The sequence below is a fragment of the Glycine soja genome, chromosome 2 (genome assembly GCF_004193775.1).
Source record: "Glycine soja cultivar W05 chromosome 2, ASM419377v2, whole genome shotgun sequence".
Classification (NCBI taxonomy): Eukaryota; Viridiplantae; Streptophyta; class Magnoliopsida; order Fabales; family Fabaceae; genus Glycine; species Glycine soja.
Genome location: NC_041003.1, coordinates 4,306,902 through 4,329,926, shown reverse-complemented (window position 1 = coordinate 4,329,926; position 23,025 = coordinate 4,306,902). Strand labels below are relative to the sequence as shown.

At 29.6% G+C, this 23,025-nt stretch overlaps 3 protein-coding genes across 3 annotated transcripts; all 3 read left to right on the top strand.

Annotated features, from left to right (window-relative positions):
- The first annotated feature begins 4,091 nt into the window (after positions 1-4,091).
- LOC114381513 (chaperone protein dnaJ 11, chloroplastic-like) lies at positions 4,092-5,015 on the top strand. The gene has a single exon (XM_028340791.1). It carries the CDS (start codon positions 4,383-4,385, stop codon positions 4,689-4,691), a length of 309 nt encoding a protein of 102 aa, XP_028196592.1. The 5' UTR covers positions 4,092-4,382; the 3' UTR covers positions 4,692-5,015.
- Positions 5,016-8,563: 3,548 nt separating this feature from the next.
- On the top strand, positions 8,564-10,898 carry LOC114381503 (40S ribosomal protein S4-1-like). The gene is made up of 5 exons (XM_028340780.1): positions 8,564-8,679; positions 9,152-9,229; positions 9,314-9,494; positions 9,837-9,934; positions 10,196-10,898. The coding sequence occupies exons 1-5, from the start codon at positions 8,677-8,679 to the stop codon at positions 10,628-10,630; spliced, it is 795 nt and encodes a 264-aa protein (XP_028196581.1). The 5' UTR covers positions 8,564-8,676; the 3' UTR covers positions 10,631-10,898.
- Positions 10,899-20,454: 9,556 nt separating this feature from the next.
- LOC114381495 lies at positions 20,455-22,775 on the top strand. Its single transcript, XM_028340769.1, has one exon. It carries the CDS (start codon positions 20,552-20,554, stop codon positions 22,484-22,486), a length of 1,935 nt encoding a protein of 644 aa, XP_028196570.1. The 5' UTR covers positions 20,455-20,551; the 3' UTR covers positions 22,487-22,775.
- The last annotated feature ends 250 nt before the right edge of the window (positions 22,776-23,025 follow it).

Sequence of the window (23,025 nt, the reverse complement as noted above, 5' to 3'; positions counted from 1 at the left end):
AGTCATTTCAAAATGAGTGAAATTTAACTTTGGTTTCTCTAAATTTCTTTTTGAATTTTATTCTTAAAAAATATAATTTGTTTTATTCTTATGAATTTAATGTTTATACATTATTCATGTAAAATATAACTTTATATCATTATTTGAATCATAACTCATCATTTAAATTACTTTAAGATAATTATTTAAAAATTAATAAATTTATCATACTTAATTTAAAATTATTTTAAAAGTTAACAAATTTATCATTGTGATTTAAAAATTAGATAAAACTTTCTACACTATATATGTATTTAGATTAAAGTGATCATACTAATATTATCTAGGTGTGTTTGTTATCATAGCAGTAATATGTGATAACTTTAGTATACTTTTTTAAAATTCACCAAATGAATATTAAAGACCAAAAACATGGTACCAAATTTTTCACTCCAAAAAATACAAAAAAGACTATTTACCCAAATAATATACGTGAAAAACGTTTATATAGATGATATAAAATAATATGCAAGGTGATAAATGGGTTCTTACATACAAAATGATTCTTTACTTGCATGGTTTTATTTTAAAAAAAAATACACATTACAAATTGGTTATTAGGGAACCGATTTCTAAAGTTTTTTTTTGTCTAAGAAATCGGTTTGTGGAGAATCAAATTTTAAATTAGGTTTTTCTTTAAAAAAAAAACATTCAGCTTAGAAAATGAATTTTGTTTTTTTTTCTGTTTTTTAACATTTTTTTTCCTTTTTCATTATCTATATGTTGGTATAAAAAAAAACTATCATAAGTTGTTAAATTAAATTTTATATAATTTTCACACTTTTTTTCTTAATGTTACATTGTTATTTGATTACCTTGAATAATTCAAACCACTTTTTATTTTCACTAAATCACTTTTTTTATTTTACTACATTGTAATTATTCAAGCGTAGAAAAATGTAATTATTCGTTATGTATAAAATTTAATTAGTTCTCTTTTTGTTTGGTTTATCTTGACCTTTTTATTATTTTTAGGTTCATTTAATTTTAAATTCATAAACATATTTAGACACAAAAGATCAATAGAAATAGAAGTTAAAGCAACATCATTCACTAAGTTTCCTTAAGTAAAAAAAAATGCAAGATTTATGCATTAAAAATGTTAATTTCATGGTTATATTCATTATATATAAAATAATGTGACTAAAGTTATAATATGCATATGGATAAAAAAAAGTTATAATATAATATTATATATAATTAAATATAAAATGAATTGTGATTATTTATTATAAATATTAACTAAGGATATAAAATAATAGGTAAATTATTAGAAATACTTAACACATATTTTGTTGAACACATCCCTTTCATATATTTTATTTTAAAATATTTTACTAAAATGGAATAAAGTTGATTTAAAAACCATTTCGTTAAAAATAACAATATTTAGTATTCTATTACTTTTACATTTTTAAAATAAAAAGATTGGACAACTCATCCTAATATATATTTCAATTCTTTTGCATTTTCATTTTATTTAATTATTAAAATACATATTTGAAATTTTTAAAAAATATATGCAGCCAACAAGTTGAATTGAACTTGTTTTATTTAATTAATTTTTTTAAAAGAAAGAATTAGATCACTTAAATATATGTATTTTTCTTAAATAATATTCTAGATAATTTATATTTTTATAAATTAATATATAAATTCACAAAATAAAAAAATAAAACTAAAAACCAGTTAAATTTTAAAAATAAACTGTAAGAAAAAAATAAAAATAAAAACAATTTAAGAAAGCAAAAAAAATGAAAATAAAAAAACTCGGTTCTTAAAAAAAAAAAACTAGTTTAGGAATCAGAACCGATTTCTAAAGTGCTTTAAAAAAAATGTTCAAAGTAAAAAATCGGTTCACTTATTTTACAAGGACCAAAAGCAACAATTTTAATTTTTAGAGATTTAAAATTCAAGAAAATATTTTATAGAATCTAAAAATTAAAAGTTACTTATTTTATAGATACTAAAAACTTATTTAAATTTATATATTACTATTTAATCACAAAATACTATTTATAATATGTTTGTTAACATTTTATGATAATTAACTTAGAAATTATATTAATAATGGTTGATATTAGTTTATAGTATATATTTTTTATACTAATAGTAATACAGATATTAAACTCATTGAAATATATATTTAGTTATTTTGATGCTAAACGTCAGGGCTTATTTTAGGCATTTAAAATTAATATTTTTATTAAAAATTGTTCATTATATTAAAATATAAAAGTGTAATATAATTACAAAACATTTTAATAATAATTCATCGTTTTCAATTGTTTTAAATCAGTTTAGAAAAAAATGTTAATTATTTAATTTTTTTCCAAATATGGAAAATATAATTTCAATATATTTTTTATTCTTCATATTTTATATAAAAATAGAAAACAAATTAAACTGTGTGTTAAAAGTATGTTAATAGTGTTAATCGTCATTCATTTGATCGTAGTACCAAAGTCAATTGGTTTATTCGTAAAGAATTTAAATTTCGAGAAGGTTTAGATTGATTGAATTTATTTGCACCGACAAAGTTTTTAGAAGCTAGAAGACAAGTCATTTGCCAGCTAACGTTGTAATTTCAGTGTCCGTTGATTAAGCTCTCCTTAATTACATTTCCATTGACGAATTTGGACGGCAGTACGAGACAGAGGGTATGGTTGTAATTTTCTTTTCTGTATCAAATCTTTGTCCAAAGGTCAACTCAGATACCACTTAATATATTAAAATGAGAATAATAATAATAGAATTAAACTTTACATTCAGAATCTTATTATTATTATTATTTTAATAGGCTTCAAAGTCATGAATCTTATAATATGATGATATTATTATTATGTGTAAAATACTATTATGGTAATATTATCTTTATTATTATATTATTATTACCATGATAACTTAAGTAAGGTACGAGAAGGTCGAAGGATACAAGGTAAAGAAATAAGAGTGGGTTTCACTAGTAATTCAAAATAATTTTAAAACTTATAAGAAAACATGATAGGTTAATTAAAAAAATTATTTAATCACATTTAATTGTATTAATTTTAATTAAAAAAATAATTTTTTAACCCTTTATTATAATTTGATATTAGGGATAGGAAAAGTCATTAAAATTAATATATCAATTAAATTGAAAGATATTTTAGATATAATAACATTAAATAAGATAAAATTAGTTAATATTTTCTTATATTTGATCAAGAAAATTGTATTTTTATAAACTTAATTACTGTTTTAATTATTAAATTATATGTGTACTTTTTTAGTCCTTAAAATTTAAAACTATTTTTTTCTTAAATTTTGATAAATTATTCACTTTAATCTCTAGCATAATAAATTAATATTTTATGATAATTCTTGACTGTCATAAATCAATTTTTATTTTTAGTCATTTGAATTTATATTTTAAAACTATATACTAAAAAAATCATTACAAAATACTAAAAATCATCCTGAAGTGACATTTTATCATTTTAGAGGCTTAAAAAAGTAATTCGTTAAAATTCAACAACTAAAAAAATATTCTTAAAGTTCAAAGACTTTAAGAAACTCATTTTTTTATATTTAAGACAAAAAGAGTATAAATATGATTCAAATCAAGTGCGATTATATAAATGAGTTAGTTTTCTTTTACAAAATTCTAAGAGTCTTGTGTAGTAAGTTGCAATTGAATTGTTATATTATCTCAACTGAAAAGACGTCACGAGTTAGAGGTTAATCCATAATGACATTAAAACAATATTTAATCAGAATTTTTAATTTAAAATAATTGTACTTTTAAAAAAACAACTTTCTTCATCAAGGACTGATTTAATTTGTTTTTTAATCAATGAAAAGATAAATAACACGATAGTTTAATTGGTTACAAAATCAACAGTATCAAAACCCTCAATTTTTTTTAGGATACAATACAATAGAAGCTCTCTAAAAAAATATGTCAAATAATAAAATTAATAATTAAATATATAAAGTATAAATTTAATAATTACCATATAAAAATAATATATATATTATTTAATATCACATTGGGATAACAAACACGTGTGAGTGAGCACTAATAGAAATCAAACACAGCAGTGACCGCACAATTTTACGAATCCAATCAAAATCCGTACAGTCCAAGTAGAAACCGCATCTTTATATACGAATCCAATCACAATCACCTCTTCAAATAATTCCCAAGCCTCAACTTCTAACAACGACGTCGTCGCGTATGGTGCCCAAACATACTCACAGCATCTTTCCCTACACTGACCACCGCTTTCTCCACCAAAGGAGTCTCCTCGCCGCCGCGCCACGTCAGATTCCGGTCAGCTTCGTATCCGTGCCCTCACGGGATGGCTTCGAGCGCGACGCTCTACCAGATTCTGGGAGTCCGCGCCGTCGCATCCGGCGAGGAAATCAAGGCGGCGTACCGGCGGCTGGCGAGGGTTTGCCACCCTGACGTGGTGCCGTTGGAGCGAAGGGATTCCTCTGCGGCAGAGTTTATGAAGATCCACGCCGCATACCGCACGCTATCGGATCCTGAGAAGCGGGCCAGTTATGATAGAAGCTTGTTCCGGCGGCGCCAGCGGACGCTAACAATGTCTCCGTCGGGGTATTGTGGCTATGGTGGTCGGAACTGGGAAACGGACCAATGTTGGTAGCGAGTTGACTAGTGAGTCCACAAATTGGATCTAGGGTGTACTTATTTAATGCTTTAGAGTCTTTATGTAAGCAGTAATTTTTATTTCTTTTACTTGCAAAAAGGATAGACAATAGTTGAAAGACAAAAATATAAGTGTATGTATTTTAAATAACTTTGTTTTTTTTATTGACTTAACCCACAATTTAGACTGTGAAATTATTTGGGGAGATTTATGCTTATATAGAGAGAGAGTTTGATCATAATTTTTGAAGGACCAAAGTAGTGGAAAAAATGTTCATTTATTAAAAAAATTCTTAGACCACTATCTAACCCAATGATTTAAGAAAAAAAAATAGATGTAATAAAGTTGTGAAATGTAAACAGTGGTATTAAATTATATCATCCTACCTATAAGGTGTGTCATGGTTGATATATAACATTACCCTTTAAATATGTGATTATAGATTTATTATTTGATTTGTAAGTGTGAAAAATATTTGTTGAAAGAGATTGATCTCTTAAATGAATTTTAGTATTTCACAAACTCACAAATAATAATTTAAATTACTAGCTTACCTAACAAATAATTAATTTTTACTTTTTTTCATTTATTGTATTTTTAAAATCATGTGTATAAGTTCTTCAAAAAATATGATATGTATAACCAATCATATATCTATAATAATAACAAAAAATAATTAATAATTAAAAATATTATACTCTAATGATAAATGATTCTTAATACAAATTTTAAAAAATATTTATATTTTCAAAATATTTAACCCAAACACACACTCTAGCATACCTTAAAAATGAGAAAGATTTCCTCAAAAAAAGGAAAAGAAAAAAAAACATTGTTGATGACACAAATATAAAAAAGTGACGAGTAATTCTTTTACAAATTTCCTTACAAATCATCTTATTTTTTCTATAAAGAATACTAGTATTAAATAATAAAATAAATGTAAATAATAATTAAAATATAAAAATATATTTAATATTTATCCTTTTTTCTGTGGAATTAATGTTTACCATATAAAAACACTTATATATTTAACATCACAAATGGTAGTATAACACAAGTATGATTGTGGAAGAGCCAACACAAGTAGAAATGAAACAAGCACATCAAAGTTACTTATACTAGGACCCACACCCACACCTTGACTTCTCTATATAGAATCCAATAAACCAATTCATTCTTCTTTCGGTTATTCCCGGACCTCAACTTCTAACAAGGTCGAAACATGCTCACAACATCTTTTCCCACCACCACCATTGCCACTTTCTCCGATGAAAGCATCTCCTTGTCATCGCGCCACTTCAGACTCTAATCAATAGTATCCTTCGCCATCGCCACTTGGATGGAGAAGCAACAACAATAACAACACATAATAGTTTCGTATTTGAGCCCTCACAAGATGGCTTCAAAATTTTTGGAATCTGTGCCATTACATCTGATGAGGAAATCAAGGAAACATACCAATGATTGGCAAGGGTCTACCACCCTGATGTGGCATCAGTGGAGGGAAAGAAATTCTCTACAAGTGAGTTCATAAAGATTCATGCTACATACCACACGTTATCAGATCCTGAGAAGCACACCAACCATGATAGGAGCTTGTTCCGATGCCACGAGCAACTGCTCATGATGTTGTCGTCAGGGTTTTTAGGCCACATTGGTTCAAATTGGGAAACAAAACAGTGTCGATAATGAGTTGACTTGTTCAAGTGAGACCACATTGCAATCAATTGGATCTTAGGGATACTTATTAAATATTACTTTTTTAGTTTAATGGTTATGCATTATTAGTATTATTAAATATTATAAAGTTATTTTAGACAGTTAATCCATAATTTTTAAAATTTTTTCATAAACTTTGGACTTTGAGGTTTTTAGAAGTTGCCAATGTTTTTGAACCTTACTTCAAGTACTATTGTTTTTTTTTAAGGTTGACTTCTAACTTTACATCTTTCATTTCCTTTTGTTTTTAACATATAATAATTATTTTTTTAAACCCTTTTTGCACATAAGGTGAGATTTGTTTTTATTCTTATACTCAAAAGGTAGAGTTTTTATTAGTTTCTTTTACCTTTTTTCTATACATGAGATGAAATCTTCCTATACCAACATTGGTTGGTTGACACAATGATAACAACTTATGTTTCTTATGTTAAATATTTATCTTATATGCATTTACGATTTTCGATAAAAATTAATTAATACAGTGAATACTTTATACCAATATGATGATCAACAAAAATAATATAAAATTTTCTTATTTTTACTCTTTTATTACATAAGATATTGATAATACTAGATAGTAAATAATTTATTTTATTGTCACTATTGTTTTTTTGGATGCTTTTATATTGTATGGTTTATTTTAACCATTAAACTATTTACAATATTTGTTTTATTATTCCAGCATTATACCTCAACATCATATAAATATCAATAGATGATAGCCTTTTTATATTGTTATTGTGTCCAACAAATATATAAGTTGCACTCGAAGGAGTGAAACAGTCAATGTGAAACTTTGGATATTTCCCAACAGTTTACTTAAAAATATTAATTTTACTTTATTTAAAATCTGATTAAATTTTTTTTAAAATATAATATAAGTTGAACAATAGAATACACATGAACAAAAATAAGATAATTGAAAGTAAAAATGTAATTAAAATAGTCGAGCTATACATAAAAAATTACAAAGACTTTAAATTAATTAACAAAAAATATTATAAATTCCCCAAATATATTTTTTATCAATAAAATAATATTAAAACTGCATACAAATACCATATTAACATGTGAATTTTTTTTTATCATTTTACATTAACTACTTTAACATATAATTTTATTAATACTTATAATTTAATAGACTAATTTGACAATATTTAATTATCACTATCAATTTTGAATTACTAACTAACTTCTTATTTTTCGATTAATTTTATAAAGCATAATCTTAATTTCAAATTACTTTCTTTTAGTCTTTCCATTAACAGATGAACTAAAACTTCAATGATTTCAAAGTTTTAGGAACTAAATTATACAAATTTAAAATTGGTTAGTTTTTCACCATCTAGAAGAAATGATAAGGAGTGGGACGATAAAATCTGGATGTCTCAGTCGTATGTGCATCATGGTGATCTTTTCTATCAAGACTGGATTAAGGCTCAGCAGAAGATTTTTAATCCACCTACTGGACATCGGATCAAGGTCAGCAGCTTTCGTGGATTAAACCTCCTAGTTCAAATGCAACATAGATGGATCATTTTTTATTTCTTTTACATATACAATGGAAACACATTTCTTTCCATTGCATATTTGGATGAGATATTGTCTTCTCTGTATATACAATAAAAACATGTTTTCTTCAATGTATCTTTGAAAATATTTATGAGTTTCAATTCATATTTAATAATTTTCTTTTTTAATTTTGTAATTCTCAACAAATTTTAACTAACTAGAGAAAATACGTTTGAAAGAGTGTGTATCAAATACTTTTCATCTTGACAATATCTTATGTGGAAAGGAAAAGAGAAATGAGAGAAAAGTTTTAAAATTTGGTATATGTTTCATATTTTTACACTTTAATTTAAAATTTTTATCTCAATTTTTTTTTTGGGTTCAACCGGATGGTACAGTATAGATGCACAACAGTATTTTAGTAAAAAAAATAATCTGAAAAGGCGTGAGGTTTTTAAAGTAATTGAGGGATGCCAACAGTAATACTCTTTCATTAATTCACTGACCGACTAATAAGTTTTGGAAATATGGGCCATGATGGGCAATTGTTGTATTATTGTTTGGGCCTCCTGTTGGGCCTTGTTCAGTGGAGTTTTATCATGGACCAAAAAAATATAAGGAGAAACGAATTCATCAATAAAGGATTAGGGTTTTAAAGAGACCCAACCCCTCTCTTTTCTTTTCTTCAGTTCGGTGGAAGGAGCCGTAGCAGCAGCGGAAGCTCTAGCTTGGGCAGCGAATCACAATGGTGAGCTTTGATGCCTTTTGAATCTCCTCTTCACAATGGTTTCGATCCTTTTTCTTTTGGCATTTTACTCGAAATAAATCTTCAATTTTTACGAAATGACTTGTTTTTAGTCCAACTTTTGTTATATTTGAACTCATAGTTTAGTTCTTTGTAATCATAGTGTTGCTATCCGTTTAGAATTCAGATCCGTGTTCCAAATCACGCCGTTGCTATTCGTTTAGCAATGGGGATTCATGCCTCTTAAGGGGCTTCTTTTGGTTTCCTTTGCACATGAAATTGGAAGAGGATTGGTTTTTGAATATGAATATGATGTGGTTTCTGTGTATGCTGTAAAAATAAAAATTATGTTGGCAGCGTAGGAATTCTTATGTCGTAATGCTGAGTTTTATTTGTTTATTGTTAGACTTGATATTGAAGGTTTTTTTAATTAATTTGTGTCTGAGCTTTGAACTTCAATATATGATTGTAACAGGCGAGAGGATTGAAGAAGCATTTGAAGAGGCTTAATGCCCCAAAGCATTGGATGCTTGACAAACTGGGTGGTGCATTTGTAAGTGAAAGTTGCTTTATCTTTTTAACAGTTTTCAGGTGTGCATTTCATTTTAAAAGACTGATATATATTTTTCCTGTTTAGGCTCCTAAGCCCTCATCTGGACCACACAAATCCAGGGAATGCCTGCCACTCATACTCATTTTGCGAAACCGGCTGAAGTATGCTCTGACATACCGTGAAGTCATTGCTATTCTGATGCAGCGACATGTCCTTGTTGATGGCAAAGTCAGGACAGACAAGACATATCCTGCTGGTTTCATGGGTATGTAATATGTGTGTAGCTTCTCAATTTTAAGAATTACTGCTCCCTTCATTTTACTAAGTCAATATGCTATTTCTTTTCTTTTTGGTGTGTGTTGAGAGGGGGGGGGGGTGTTTACATATTATTCTACGTTACTTGTACTACATTATTACTGTTGTTGTTTTGCTTAATGGGTTCTGATGTACTCTCCTTTATATAAAGAAATACGACTCCTAGCTACCCCTATAGTACATGAAAGTTTGTTCAGCGCAATAATTCGTGTTTCTAGTCTTACAATTTCTATTGATTTGCTGTGAGGCATGATTTTTCTTCTGTTGTTTTACTAAAATATTTTTTTTGTAGATGTTGTATCAATCCCTAAAACAAATGAGAACTTCCGCCTGCTGTATGACACCAAAGGCCGATTCCGTCTTCACTCAGTCATAGATGACGAGGCTAAGGTACTTTTGTTTGGTTACATTGAATTTTTCCATCCTTTCCTACCCCCAATTACATTATTCTCTGTGGATTCATTGTGTTAAGTTCATGTTTTATATTAAATCAACTTGGTGTTGAAGTTATATTATATCAACTTGGTGTTGAAGTTTATGCTTTTCTGAAGCATCAATTTTTGGACTGTGTAGTCCTTTGAATTTAGCCTTTGCTACTTGGTTCCAACCTAGTGGTTATGATTCACATGTTTTTCTTTTGTATGATGGCAGTTCAAGCTTTGCAAAGTTCGCTCAGTGCAGTTTGGGCAAAAAGGTATCCCATACTTGAACACCTACGATGGTCGCACTATCCGCTACCCAGACCCTCTCATCAGAGCTAATGACACCATTAAGTTGGATTTGGAGGAGAACAAGATTGTCGATTTCATCAAGTTTGATGTTGGGAATGTAGTCATGGTGACAGGTGGAAGGAATAGGGGTCGTGTTGGAGTGATCAAGAACAGAGAGAAGCATAAGGGAAGCTTTGAGACTATCCATGTTCAGGATGCCACTGGCCACGAGTTTGCAACTCGTATGGGCAATGTGTTCACCATTGGCAAGGGAACAAAACCATGGATATCTCTTCCCAAGGGTAAAGGTATTAAACTATCAATCATTGAGGAAGCTAGGAAAAGGATTGCCGCCCAACAAGCAACTGCTGCTTAAATCTTTAGGAAATGAATAGACTTTGAGTGTTTGGTAGTTTTTATTTAATGGTTTTGGTTTCTAATTTATTTTGTCTTGAAATTTTATCCACTGAATTTCGTCTCTTAAATGCTCTATAGAACTTTTTATTGCGGCTTCTATGTTCATGAAGGAATCTTTCCATTTCCTAGTATTGATGTAGTTTAGTCGGATAAAATTACTTAAAGTCCACTCAAACGAAATGCCTTAATAATTACTTAGTAAGGGATCATGTTGCTATTGAATACTGTATTGTTATTTGCGTACTATCTTGAATGATTCAACGCAACTTAATAGTTGGATTTTGCGGTTACCAATATTTTTAAGGACGTTTGATTCCGTTGAGGTCCATTTAACGTCAATGTTGTGCGAGTGGGTTGATTTACATTGAATGTTCGTTTGAGACTTGGGAATGGAAAAAGGAACACAGATTAAGTCTTCCATTTTCTCAAAATTTTGCTGGAAATTTATATATTTTTCGTGAGGCCTTCTATGTTGTACAGTGTGCATCGTTAGCAGCTTTTGGTATCGAATTTAAACTACCAAATTCTAAAAGAGTTTAATATTCATGGAGAGTTTTTTTTTACTTTGTCATTTAATTATAAATTATTATTTAAATTATTTCAAGATAATTATTTTAAAAGTTAATAAACAAATTGTAATTATGTGATTTTGTAAAACTTTTGCATAATCTTTTTTCTCATAAATCTGCAACATTGTGTGCGGAACGTATTGTCCTACCGGGGACATAGGAGTTCTTTAAGGAAATACACTTTGATGATGTTTTCTATGTGATTTTATATGCATACTATGTTGTAGGCCATCACGAAAGTTATAAACCTCCGTTTAACAGCTATTTTCCCTTTTAGATTGTTTTTCTCCCCCTACTAACTACTAAGGCTCTGTTTGGGTAAGCTTACTTATCCATAAGCATTTATAGGAGAAGAAAACAAGTTTATTCAAACAGGCCATAAGCTTTCTTTTTTATTATACTATACAATAAAATATTTACCGTTGCATTTCCCCCCCGCATTTGCTAGCATATAAACCTGTGTAACGCTTGAGTTATATCTATTTTGTAATTAATTCATATTAATGTAATTTTTTATTTATACATTGGAAATAAAAGACAAAGTAAACTAAACTCTCAGGGGTAAAACACCTGATAAATCAGCCAAAATGGATTGAGAAAGAAAAGAATTTGAAGACGGAGCCCAAATAACCACATTTTTTGTGAATATTAATAAAATTGCTTCTAATAAGGTGTTTTTGAGTCTGAACAACACAAGACCTCGCGATATACTGCAGTCTCCATGTTATCTGTAATCCAAAAATCAAAGCTGAAAGCTGAGCTTTAGTGTTATCTCATGTAATTTAAATATTAATATGCTTTTATGTATTAGTTTTGGTCATTATTTAATTCAAACATTTATCACAACAATTTATAAATTAATACACTTAAATTCAAATTTTATTCCTATATCATGTAAGTATTTACTTTATAATTTAGATATGTGCAATTTGTCATAAAATTTTTTTATGACCGTGTGTACTCACACACATCATCTTATGACAAAAATATTTACTATTATAATTTTTAAATTGTTATTCTTTATATAACTTACATATTTTTGTTAAAATATGAGCTCAAAACGTATTTAGTATTTTTTGTGTTATTTTTTATTACTAAAAGTATACGGTGTTACGATAAGTTAAAGAAAAAAAGGAAAGGCTAATCAGTTGGATTTCCATCAAATATGCCATAAATTATCAAAATAGAAAGTAAAAGGCTTCATAAATAAAAATATATAACATCACGACTAATTCAACCACTACAAAATAAAGAAACACTTTATTTTATACTGGAATCATGTTTATTGAGAATAAATTCAAATATTTCAGTTAATTTATAATTTTTTTATTAGCTAAAAAACTCATATGATAGTTTAATAAATAAGTTTTTTAATAATTTTTTGATAATAATATTTTTTTAAATGTTAATTTCTAATATATATATATATATATATTATGTTTAATATATTTATCAAATTTTATGTTTGTCCTTTTTAAATAAATTATAATTTTATTATTTTTAGTCATTTTATACTTTTCAATTACTTCAATTGATAGTTTTACCAAATACTTGTAATTTAACAAGTTAATTTTTAAACTAATTTTGTTCAACATAACCTGAATCAAAACACTTTACACTAGTTAACAAGTTATTGGTCTGAGTAACATTGTATTTGATTTTCTCAAGTAAAGTTTTAAGTTTAAATCTTGTGAATAAAAAAATCATGATTAAAAGTTGAGGCTACTTCAAATATTTTTTTTTCCAGATGTTACCATGAATAGTATAGAAAATGAAACTTCTAAATAAAATATCTTTTGTTATACTATATATTCTATACATGGTTGTCTTTTCAGCTTCATGCTCTAGGCAACGTTGCACCACCATGCATAGTTATGAAATTTGGTTCGGTCATTGATTTGGTTGAGACAATGCATCAGTGGATTAGTGGTCTAACCGGTGTGTCAGTAATTGGCTTGATTTGACTTAGTATATATTAAAAATTCAAAATTGTATATGTATCTATTATATATAATTATATAACTAACATTATTTGAGTAAGAAAGGTTTATCTACATCCCAAAATCTAAAATAACAATTGATAATAATGAAACATCAAAATAATGTTGTAGAGGTAATCCATTTTTTTTTGTAAGATGGATTGGGTCGAACTAGTACAGCTGGGATCCAGTGACCTAACTGGCCGGGTGTGACCGAATCATCCTAAGTCAATTACATGATCAATTCAATAATGAAATCAGTCCGATTAGGCTAATGAATCAACCGACCAGACTAAACCGAATTTGTCACTAGGTGTTTTGGCCAACGCTTTCAACTTTCAATTTCCTTTCAAAGAAACGCTATTAGGAAGGGTAAATTTACCCTAGAAAGTATGCTCTATCATGTTGTCATGAGATCTATCTATGACAAACACATAAATAGAATAGCAGATTAATTGAGATTGCACTTGCAACAGAAGATACTCGTTAGCAATTATCTTATTGTCCGTGACTCGAAGAATGGTTTTGGACTATTTTGTATAATATTGAATACCACGAAAATATACACAACGAGTAGACACGTGTATCATGATTTTTTATGACACCGGGACCGGATTCGTGCAGTCCATAACAACAAAAAAAAAAACCCTGCAGGTGGCACTGCTCTTTCTTCAATGGGCAAAACTTATTGAATTATGTTTGCCTCAATATTTTATAGAGATAATGGCATTCCTTTAGATTTACTGAGATTTCACAAACTCTCCTTTAGCTTATTTTTTCGGACAATTAAATGATTAGTGTAATATACATGGAGTGTTGGAATAATATTTTTTAAATAATTAAGATTGTTAGTGTCTTAGTGTAGAGGTAGAATAAATAGGAGAAGTTTATGCAATCTTACAAAATTTCAAAGAAGGTCAAGGTAATTTATTCTATTTTATAACAGGAGAAATATATTTTTAGGATGAAAATATTTTACAATTTATTTTGAAAGAAATTGTTATTTTTTCTTTCTATCTCTGATTTCTTTTTTATCACATCACATGTCACATATATTACTTTCTATATTTTTTTTGCTTTCTATCTCTTATTTTTATACCAATTCATTCCATTTTAAGATGTACACAATACACATATATCATTACTCTTATTTTAAATAGAAAAAAGGGACCCTCAAAGTCTCAAACCATGATAATATGCAAAGCAAAAAAGGTCAGATTCAGTGTGAATGTGCGCATGCACAACATGACCTTGATATCTTACTTTTCCATAGTAGTATTTTCATGGATAGTCCAAAAGGCTGAAGCTTCCCCAAAGATTGTATCACTGTAAAGGAATTAAAAGGTAGACATAGTAAGAATAAACGATTCGATTAGCTTGTTTGCATTGATGGTGCCACTAAGTTGCTCTTTTAGTGACCCTTTGTCGATCGAGGTAGATTTCCCTATATTGGATAAGTTGCGTATACATTTGTAGATCTCTGGTGCTTTAACATCTACACGTTATTAAAAAGGATTCAGAATTTTTAGTTTTTTACATCTATGTTATCTTATAATTTATGTCAAATTAAGTTGTTTTTAGTTTTTTTTTTATAATTTGTTTATTTTAAAAAATGGTCTCATTCTGATTATATTCTTCTGTCTTTATAGTTTTTTATAACAAAATTCTTTAAAGTTAATTAGACGTATTCTAATTTTAAAGTTTTGTTTTAGAATTTGAGTTTGCACAATTGACTTAATTCAATCCCACAAAATTTATTTATAAGATAATAATGTGAAATTTTCAACATACATCATGTTGAGGATTAAATATTTTGAGTGTAAGATTTGTCAGATTTGATATTTGCATGTTGCCACATAATCAATTGGATAGTAATTAAGTTGCTCAATAAATTCAACAACAATTCTTAAGAAGAATTTCATATTATCTAACAATCTGAGTTTGGTTCTAATTTAGTTTCACCAAAAAAATTTATAAAAAATAATTTTATTCCGCTTTAAAATAAATAAATACTAATATAAAAAATAAACACTAAATTTATTATGTTGCAATGAATGATGCGATTATTGCTTTTTTTAAACAAATCTGATTATTGCTTAGTTATACACTTATATTACTATCTAAACCACTGAAATTGCAGCTCGATTCTTGTCTGCTATCAATGCATGAACAAATTTATCCGAACATATCAGATTTAATAATTTTAAAAGAGGATTATCCAAAGGTAAAAAAGCAGGTGTTTACAATTTTTTTATTGGTTAAATATATAATTTAGTTCTATATGTGTAATGGATTCTCAATTTCGTCCTTATAAGTAGAAATTTATTAAATTAATTCCTATACATGCAAACATTATTGATTTGGTCTATAGCATTATATGTTAAAAAATAACTTCATCCTTATATATTCATTTAAAAAATTTTATATATTTTTAATTTAATCTCTATATGTGTAATACATTTTTAATTTGATATCTACAAAATAAAAATACCAACCAAATTAAGAATGCAATACACATATAGGAGCTTAATCAACAATGCACAAGGGACTTAATTGAGATAATGACCAAATTGATAATGTTTAAATGCATAAAAAATTATTCAATAAGTTTTTGTGTATAAGGATCAAATTTAGAATTTACGACATATATTTAGACAAAATTATGTGTGTTTTGATGAATATTGATAAAATAAATTTTAAATAAAATAAATTTTATTTAAAATTAATTTTAAAGTGATCTTAGTAGTAAAAATTTTATAGATATTTTAATCTAATACAAAATTTATCTAAAATTATTTTAACTAGACCCATAATGAAGTCTATAATATGAAAATAAACACATGAAAATCTATAATAAAGAAACCAGTCAACTGGTATTTCAACACCCACGTGTAATGTAATTCGATGCTTGTAATATATTTTTATAACACTTTTTAGCATCGAATAGTTTTTTAATTGATTTTAAATTCAGATGTTGTAATAAGAGTCTGATTAAACTTACCTAATAATATAGCATATTAAAAATAAAAAAGCTTAATATATACCTATTTTTTCTTTTAGTTCACTTTCATTTTATTTATTTTTTCCTCTTTATCTTCTTTCTGTCCATACATCTAAAAATGATAAGGTAAACTTACGACTGGCTGTTCTGTACAACGTTGGTGTACTTTTCGGTTTCCCAATGTCAAGACTAGCCATACGGTATCGTGAAAAAAGTGCAGCAGTACTGTTATGATTTTGATGCTAAGAAATCTCTATAACGTAACATGTTTAATGATTTTCACGTTTTATATATATATATATATATTAACAACGTGAAAATCATTGAACATGTTATGTTATATATATAGATTTTCACATGTTACGTTATATATATATATATGATTCCATGAAGTTTTGTTACATGGTGTTAATGAATGAATCAACAAAAGCAAGGAAGGAAACCTTGGCCATCCATGGCCATGGATCGCTGGACAGTAAAATTAACTCTTTAATTAATATAAATAATACTTTATAGAAATTTTTTCATTTGCTGTTTTAAGTGAAAATTATAAATTAATACTCCAAAATTAAATAATTATTATGTTAGTTTTTTTATAAAAAAAACTTTATCACTAAATGAATTCTAAATTTGTGCTTGTTGGAGATTGACTTAAATATATTTTTATGCACTAATTTTGATATTAAATTTTCAAAAACATTTTTTATTAATTTATATTTTTTAAAATTTTAATTTTTAAATTTTTTTTAATTATGTAGTTATTATTTAATGCTGCCATAATATATATCTAATCATAATGACCATTACAATCATTGTAAAGTTACATATAACATGACATGCTAAATATGTCATGTCATTAATAAGTAAAAGTAATAATTATTTTAAAAAATATTAAAACTTGTAAAGCAATTAATAAAAACATTAAATTTAATCATATTTATAAAAACAAAAAAAATATGTTTTCGGATTTTTTCCTTTAGAACATTCTTCAAGGATGATCATCGTCAACAGGTTAAGTGTCTCGGAATATCCACGTGCAAGCGATATAACAACTACGAAAAATAATTGCTTCAACTTTTTTTGGCTAATCCTTCGACTTTTTAAAATACAAGTTCTCATTGCCCAATATTTTAGTAGTAATCAACAACGGCAAAAGCTTCTGAACTGTTCCAAATTAAATGCCATAGGTCGTGTCTTTTGCCACCAATTTATAAGTGTGTGGCATTTTGATGTAAATACATACATTCTTTTAAAATTTATCGAATCTTATCGGACACTTTCAGTTCCCAATATGATTTTATTTAGATATCTTATAAAGCAAATATGTCTTTGTTAATTCCATAGATTGATTGATTTGATATTTTCCCCTCATTTTGAATGGATTTATGTACAATACTAGAAAAGCTTGACTGAAATTTCTTTACAAAAATGACTTAAAATGCTTCAAGTTGGTTGTGCTAATAGATTCCCAAATTTTTGCAACAGTGGTAGATTTTATATGCAAATCTAAAATTTGAAAGTTGTTAATTAGTTTACCTCATGACCTCCAATGTTTATACCTATAGTCTTCCTTATTATCAATGTTACAACCTCGTTGACATTTAGTGAATTTTGAATGTTATAATACCTTTAAATCCATTATTCTTTTAAGTCAAAGACTTTTATTACCTTTGAACCCACATGACTGCATTTATAACAAATTTAATCAAGGAGCAAAAGAATGATCATTTCTGATTTTGATAACATTATTAAACATGCTGGTAGATTAAAATGATAACATTATTAAACAGTGTAAGTTTCAAGAAGAAAATAAGGTGAAAAAGTGAAAAGTTTTAAGTTTAAAGAAGAAAATGAGGTGAGACAATATACTACGAAAACATAAATGTATATGCAGTAAATTGAATTCTAATTGGCAAGAAAGTAAAGGAATTATGTAGAGAAAAAGGAAACACAACAACAAGAGGGTTGAATTGTATTTTTTTAAATCTTTGGCAAACCTTTGTTAAAAAACGGATATGATTTTATGAAAATGAGTTTAATAGCAATGGATATAAACATAACAAATGATATAATAACATTCTTTATTTTATTGAAACTTTTTTGAAAATACAACATAAGAAAGAATCACTATTCAAGGTTAGATAAACAAATAAGTGTAAAGAGAAAAATACAAAAATTTCATACTGATTTGTTTCCACTGCTAACAATATGTCTAATTTTTTACCAATCCATCAAGTTCTACTATAACTAATCAATGTAATAAGTATTCTTTTCTCAAGTTACTTTTGACTCAAACCCAAGTAACTTTACAATTGTCTCTTCAAGCAAATTATCCAAGTGTTCTTTGAATCAAGCCTTTCTTGGCTTAAAAAAATCTCACATATTTGTTTAAAGTTTCAAGAGCACACAAACTTCTATCTTCCTATAAACAAATACAAGGAAAAACTCAAGTCTATCACTCTTATATATATATAAATGGTTTTGAGAGCTAAAGTTATGTCTTAGAAAAGTTACAAGGAGATTTGGATATTCATATTGCTGGTTCGCACGTATGTTTTTCTAACTTGTGAATTTTAAATCTTCAACTATTTATAGGATTCTTGACGATCTAACAGTTGTGATTGCAATGCCTTTGTCTTCGTCTATTGGTGAGAAGTGTTTGTTGAAACATTTAATATATATCACAAATTTGTCAAATTGATATGATAAAACAATTTGTTTATTTTGTTGTTTTTGCATTCAAATCTAGTGAGTAGACATATCTTCTTTTTCATACTATAGTACAATTCAACTTGCTTTGACATGTTTTTTAATGTGGTAGGAAGTTTTTTTGCTTACTTATTTATTTTTCATCCTTTTTGATAAATCTTATGAAGAATAAAATATATATTCACCACACAAAGGATCAAAACATCATAGCATTCGGTGTATACAAATGCACAAAAACAGCCTTAAATCATTGCCAATCAAGATAAATACAAACACCACTTTTTTTCGTCTGATAAACGTTCAAACGCATATTTCATAACTTATTTGTTTGCATAAATGAAAATAGTAAAGAATTATGATTTGTCTTATGACTTAACATATCATATTAAAAAAGGATGAAAACATACATTTTGCTTCTAGAACCAATAGCCATAATGTGTGACTTTATAGGAATTTATGTAAGTGTTTTGATCAAATAAAAATAGTTATTTAGTTTTCTATTTATAGATTTTTTTTGCCTACTGAACACATTATAAGATTTAAAAATGTGTAAAACTTGTTAGATGTGATTTATTATGATAATGCTATCTATCGTGATATATGTCTTCTCAATAATCACTTATAACTTATTAAATGATATCTCCAACCTCATTTGTCTTAAACTTCAACTAATATTTTCAAAAGAACTTCCATATGCTCTTCGTTCAATTCTAATTCTCTAAAATTCGTTTTAATCCTGGAATGCATTTTTTTAGTAGAAGTTCTTTTCACCTACTCCACATAACTCTCAAATGTCTTTAGCAACCAACTTTTATTTTAGTTTAAAGACCTGCACTTCGAGATTCACTTTCAACTAGCCTTTTTACTCGGTCAAAAACTTCTAACATCCAATACTTGAGTTTTTTTTTCCTAAGTGACACCAAAAGTTACAAGTTACAACCTTAGAAGATGTACTTCCCTGCTTATTGTTGTTGATCTTGACTTGTTAACGCAAATTTGGGCATTATTTAGATAACAGACTTATAGATTTCCTTCTATATTTTTTAACATTTTAAAGTAAACATATGCAATCCATATATTGATTTGAACTTCACTTAAATTTAATTAAAATATTTTGAGTTGATTCATCTGCAAAAGTCAATCCAAGTCTTTTTAATAAGTTGTACACACTTTAATTATAAATCCAAGGTGACCCAACCTGATAACACTATTTACTATTTTTTTTTCTTTCTAGAAAATCCCATTCACTGATTTAACAGAAGAGACCAAAAAGACATCAAATTAATAATACCTTTCAAATCTCAAAACCTACCATTTTTAATTTGCGATCATTTTCCCTTCAATGCAATTAATAAAGCACAACTATTTATCATTTCTCTTCCATTTTGCTTATCATGTTCGTGTATTTAGCATTATAAAAAAAAAAAAAATGAATGAAAAGGAAAGCTGTATTCTCTTCTCTCTCTCTTTTTATTATTCTTAAAAAGAAAAAGAAACGCTAGCTTATTCCTAAATAATTATAGTTTCTTGTCCATATTAGCCAATATAAAAAAGAAGAAGAAGAAGAAGAAACCGCGTTTTGATATTGTAAATCACGTCCAGCACAACAGTCCGAGAAGTGAATGGCTGACATAGTGAAGCAGCTGTTGGCAAAGCCGATCCAGCTGGCGGACCAAGTGGCCAAGGCAGCGGAGGAGGCCAGTTCCTCCTTCAAGCAAGAGTGCTTAGAGCTCAAATCCAAGGCCGACAAGCTCGCGGCGCTGCTGCGGCTGGCGGCGCGTGCGAGCTCCGACCTCTACGAGCGCCCCACGCGCCGCATCATCGCCGACACCGAGCTCGTCCTCGACAAGGCCCTCTCCCTAACCCTAAAATGCCGCGCCAACGGCCTCATGAAGCGCGTCTTTAGCATCATCCCCACCGCCGCCTTCCGCAAGATGTCCTCCCAGCTCGAGAACTCCATCGGCGACGTCTCCTGGCTCCTCCGCGTCTCCACTCCGGCTGAGGAGCGCGCCGACACCGAGTACCTCGGCCTCCCCCCAATCGCCGCCAACGAGCCCATCCTCGGCCTCATCTGGGAGCAGGTCGCCGTCCTCCACACCGGCTCCCTCGACGACCGCTCCGATGCCGCCGCCTCCCTCGTGTCGCTCGCACGTGACAACGACCGCTACGGGAAATTAATCATCGAAGAAGGCGGCGTCGGACCTTTACTGAAGCTCATCAAAGAAGGAAAGAAAGAAGGGCAAGAAAACGCTGCGAGAGCAATTGGGCTTCTTGGCCGTGACCTCGAGAGTGTAGAACTCATGATCCACGCCGGTGTTTGCTCTGTCTTCGCCAAAGTCCTCAAAGAAGGTCCCATGAAAGTGCAAGCTGTGGTTGCTTGGGCTGTTTCTGAATTAGCCGCCAAGTACCCTAAATGCCAGGATCTTTTCGCTCAGCATAACATTGTTCGCTTACTTGTGAGTCATCTCGCGTTTGAAACCGTTCAGGAGCATAGTAAATACGCCATTGTTAGCAACAAACCTACTTCAATCCATGCTGTTGTGATGGCTAATAGTAATAATTCTAATGGCAATGGTGCGAGGAAGGAGAGTGAAGACGAGGAAAAACAGATGCAGAGTAGGATGCAGCATCCCTTGGGTGATAGGTCTACAAATCAGATGCATAGAGTGGTCACAAGTACCATGGCAATGCATGCTGCCAACAAGAAGCAGCAACAGGTTAATGGTGGTAATGGGAAGCAAAGCTATTCGTATTCCGGGATTAACATGAAGGGGAGGGAAATTGAGGACCCTGATAATAAGGCTTACATGAAAGCAATGGCGGCTAGGGCGCTCCGGCAGCTGGCAAAGGGGAACGCGGCCATTTGTCGGAGCATAACAGAGTCGAGGGCGCTGTTGTGCTTGGCCATACTGCTTGAGAAAGGAACTGAGGATGTGATGTACAACTCTGCCTTGGCGGTGAAGGAGATAACAGCTGTGGCGGAGAAAGATGCAGAATTGAGAAGATCCGCGTTCAAGCCGAATTCTCCGGCCTGCAAGGCGGTTGTTGATCAAGTGCTTAAGATCATTGAGAAGGAAGATAGAAAACTCTTGATTCCTTGTGTAAAGGCTATTGGGAATCTGGCCAGGACCTTCCGGGCGACGGAGACCAGGATAATCGGTCCCTTGGTCCGGCTTCTCGACGAAAGAGAGGCAGAAGTGTCCAGGGAAGCAGCCATATCTCTCACGAAATTGGCCTGCTCGGAGAACTACCTCCACCTTGATCACTCCAAGGCAATCATAAGTGCCAGTGGTGCCAAACACTTGGTCCAGCTTGTGTATCTTGGAGAACAGACAGTGCAGATTTCAGCACTAGTCCTGCTCTCCTACATTGCATTGCATGTGCCTGACAGTGAGGAACTTGCTCGGGCCGAGGTGCTCGGAGTTCTTGAATGGGCTTCCAAGCAACCTAACCTGACGCAGGACCAAACCCTCGAGGCATTGTTGCAGGATTCCAAGGGTAGGCTGGAGCTTTATCAGTCTAGAGGTTCAAGAGGATTCCAAAAATTACATCACTAGGAACATGAGTAAGTTATTCATTGTTGTCGTTGTGAGCTTTGTCAATCATTCGTATTGATCCATTCTTCTTGTGAGTGTATATACACAATCAAATGCCTTGTCCAATTGTTCAAATTTGTTTTTTTTTTTCCAACTATAAAGAGAATTGTTTGTTGCCTAATCCATTTCTTCTAACTTATGGAATGTAGTACCTTATAGGCCAATATCAACAGCTATACTTTGTAATCTTGCTTTTGTAAACAGCCCCTAGTTGCTCTTTTCTAATGGAAAAGTAAAATGTACTTATCAACTTTTTTCCTCTGGGTTAGTCAGCTAGAAAACGCTACTTCAATTGCTAATGGGATTTAACAATGATAACTTCAATATTAGCAAATTTTAGTTTTCAACAATGGTCATTAGATGTTAATTTTCATAAGGGCCTATTTGTTGTATTGACTTATATAGGTCACGGCTAAAAACACTGAGGCTGATACATCTTCTAAAAGATGTTCCAACTTTCTTTACCATCTTAAAGTCAGGAAGCTTATATTGGTTATGGA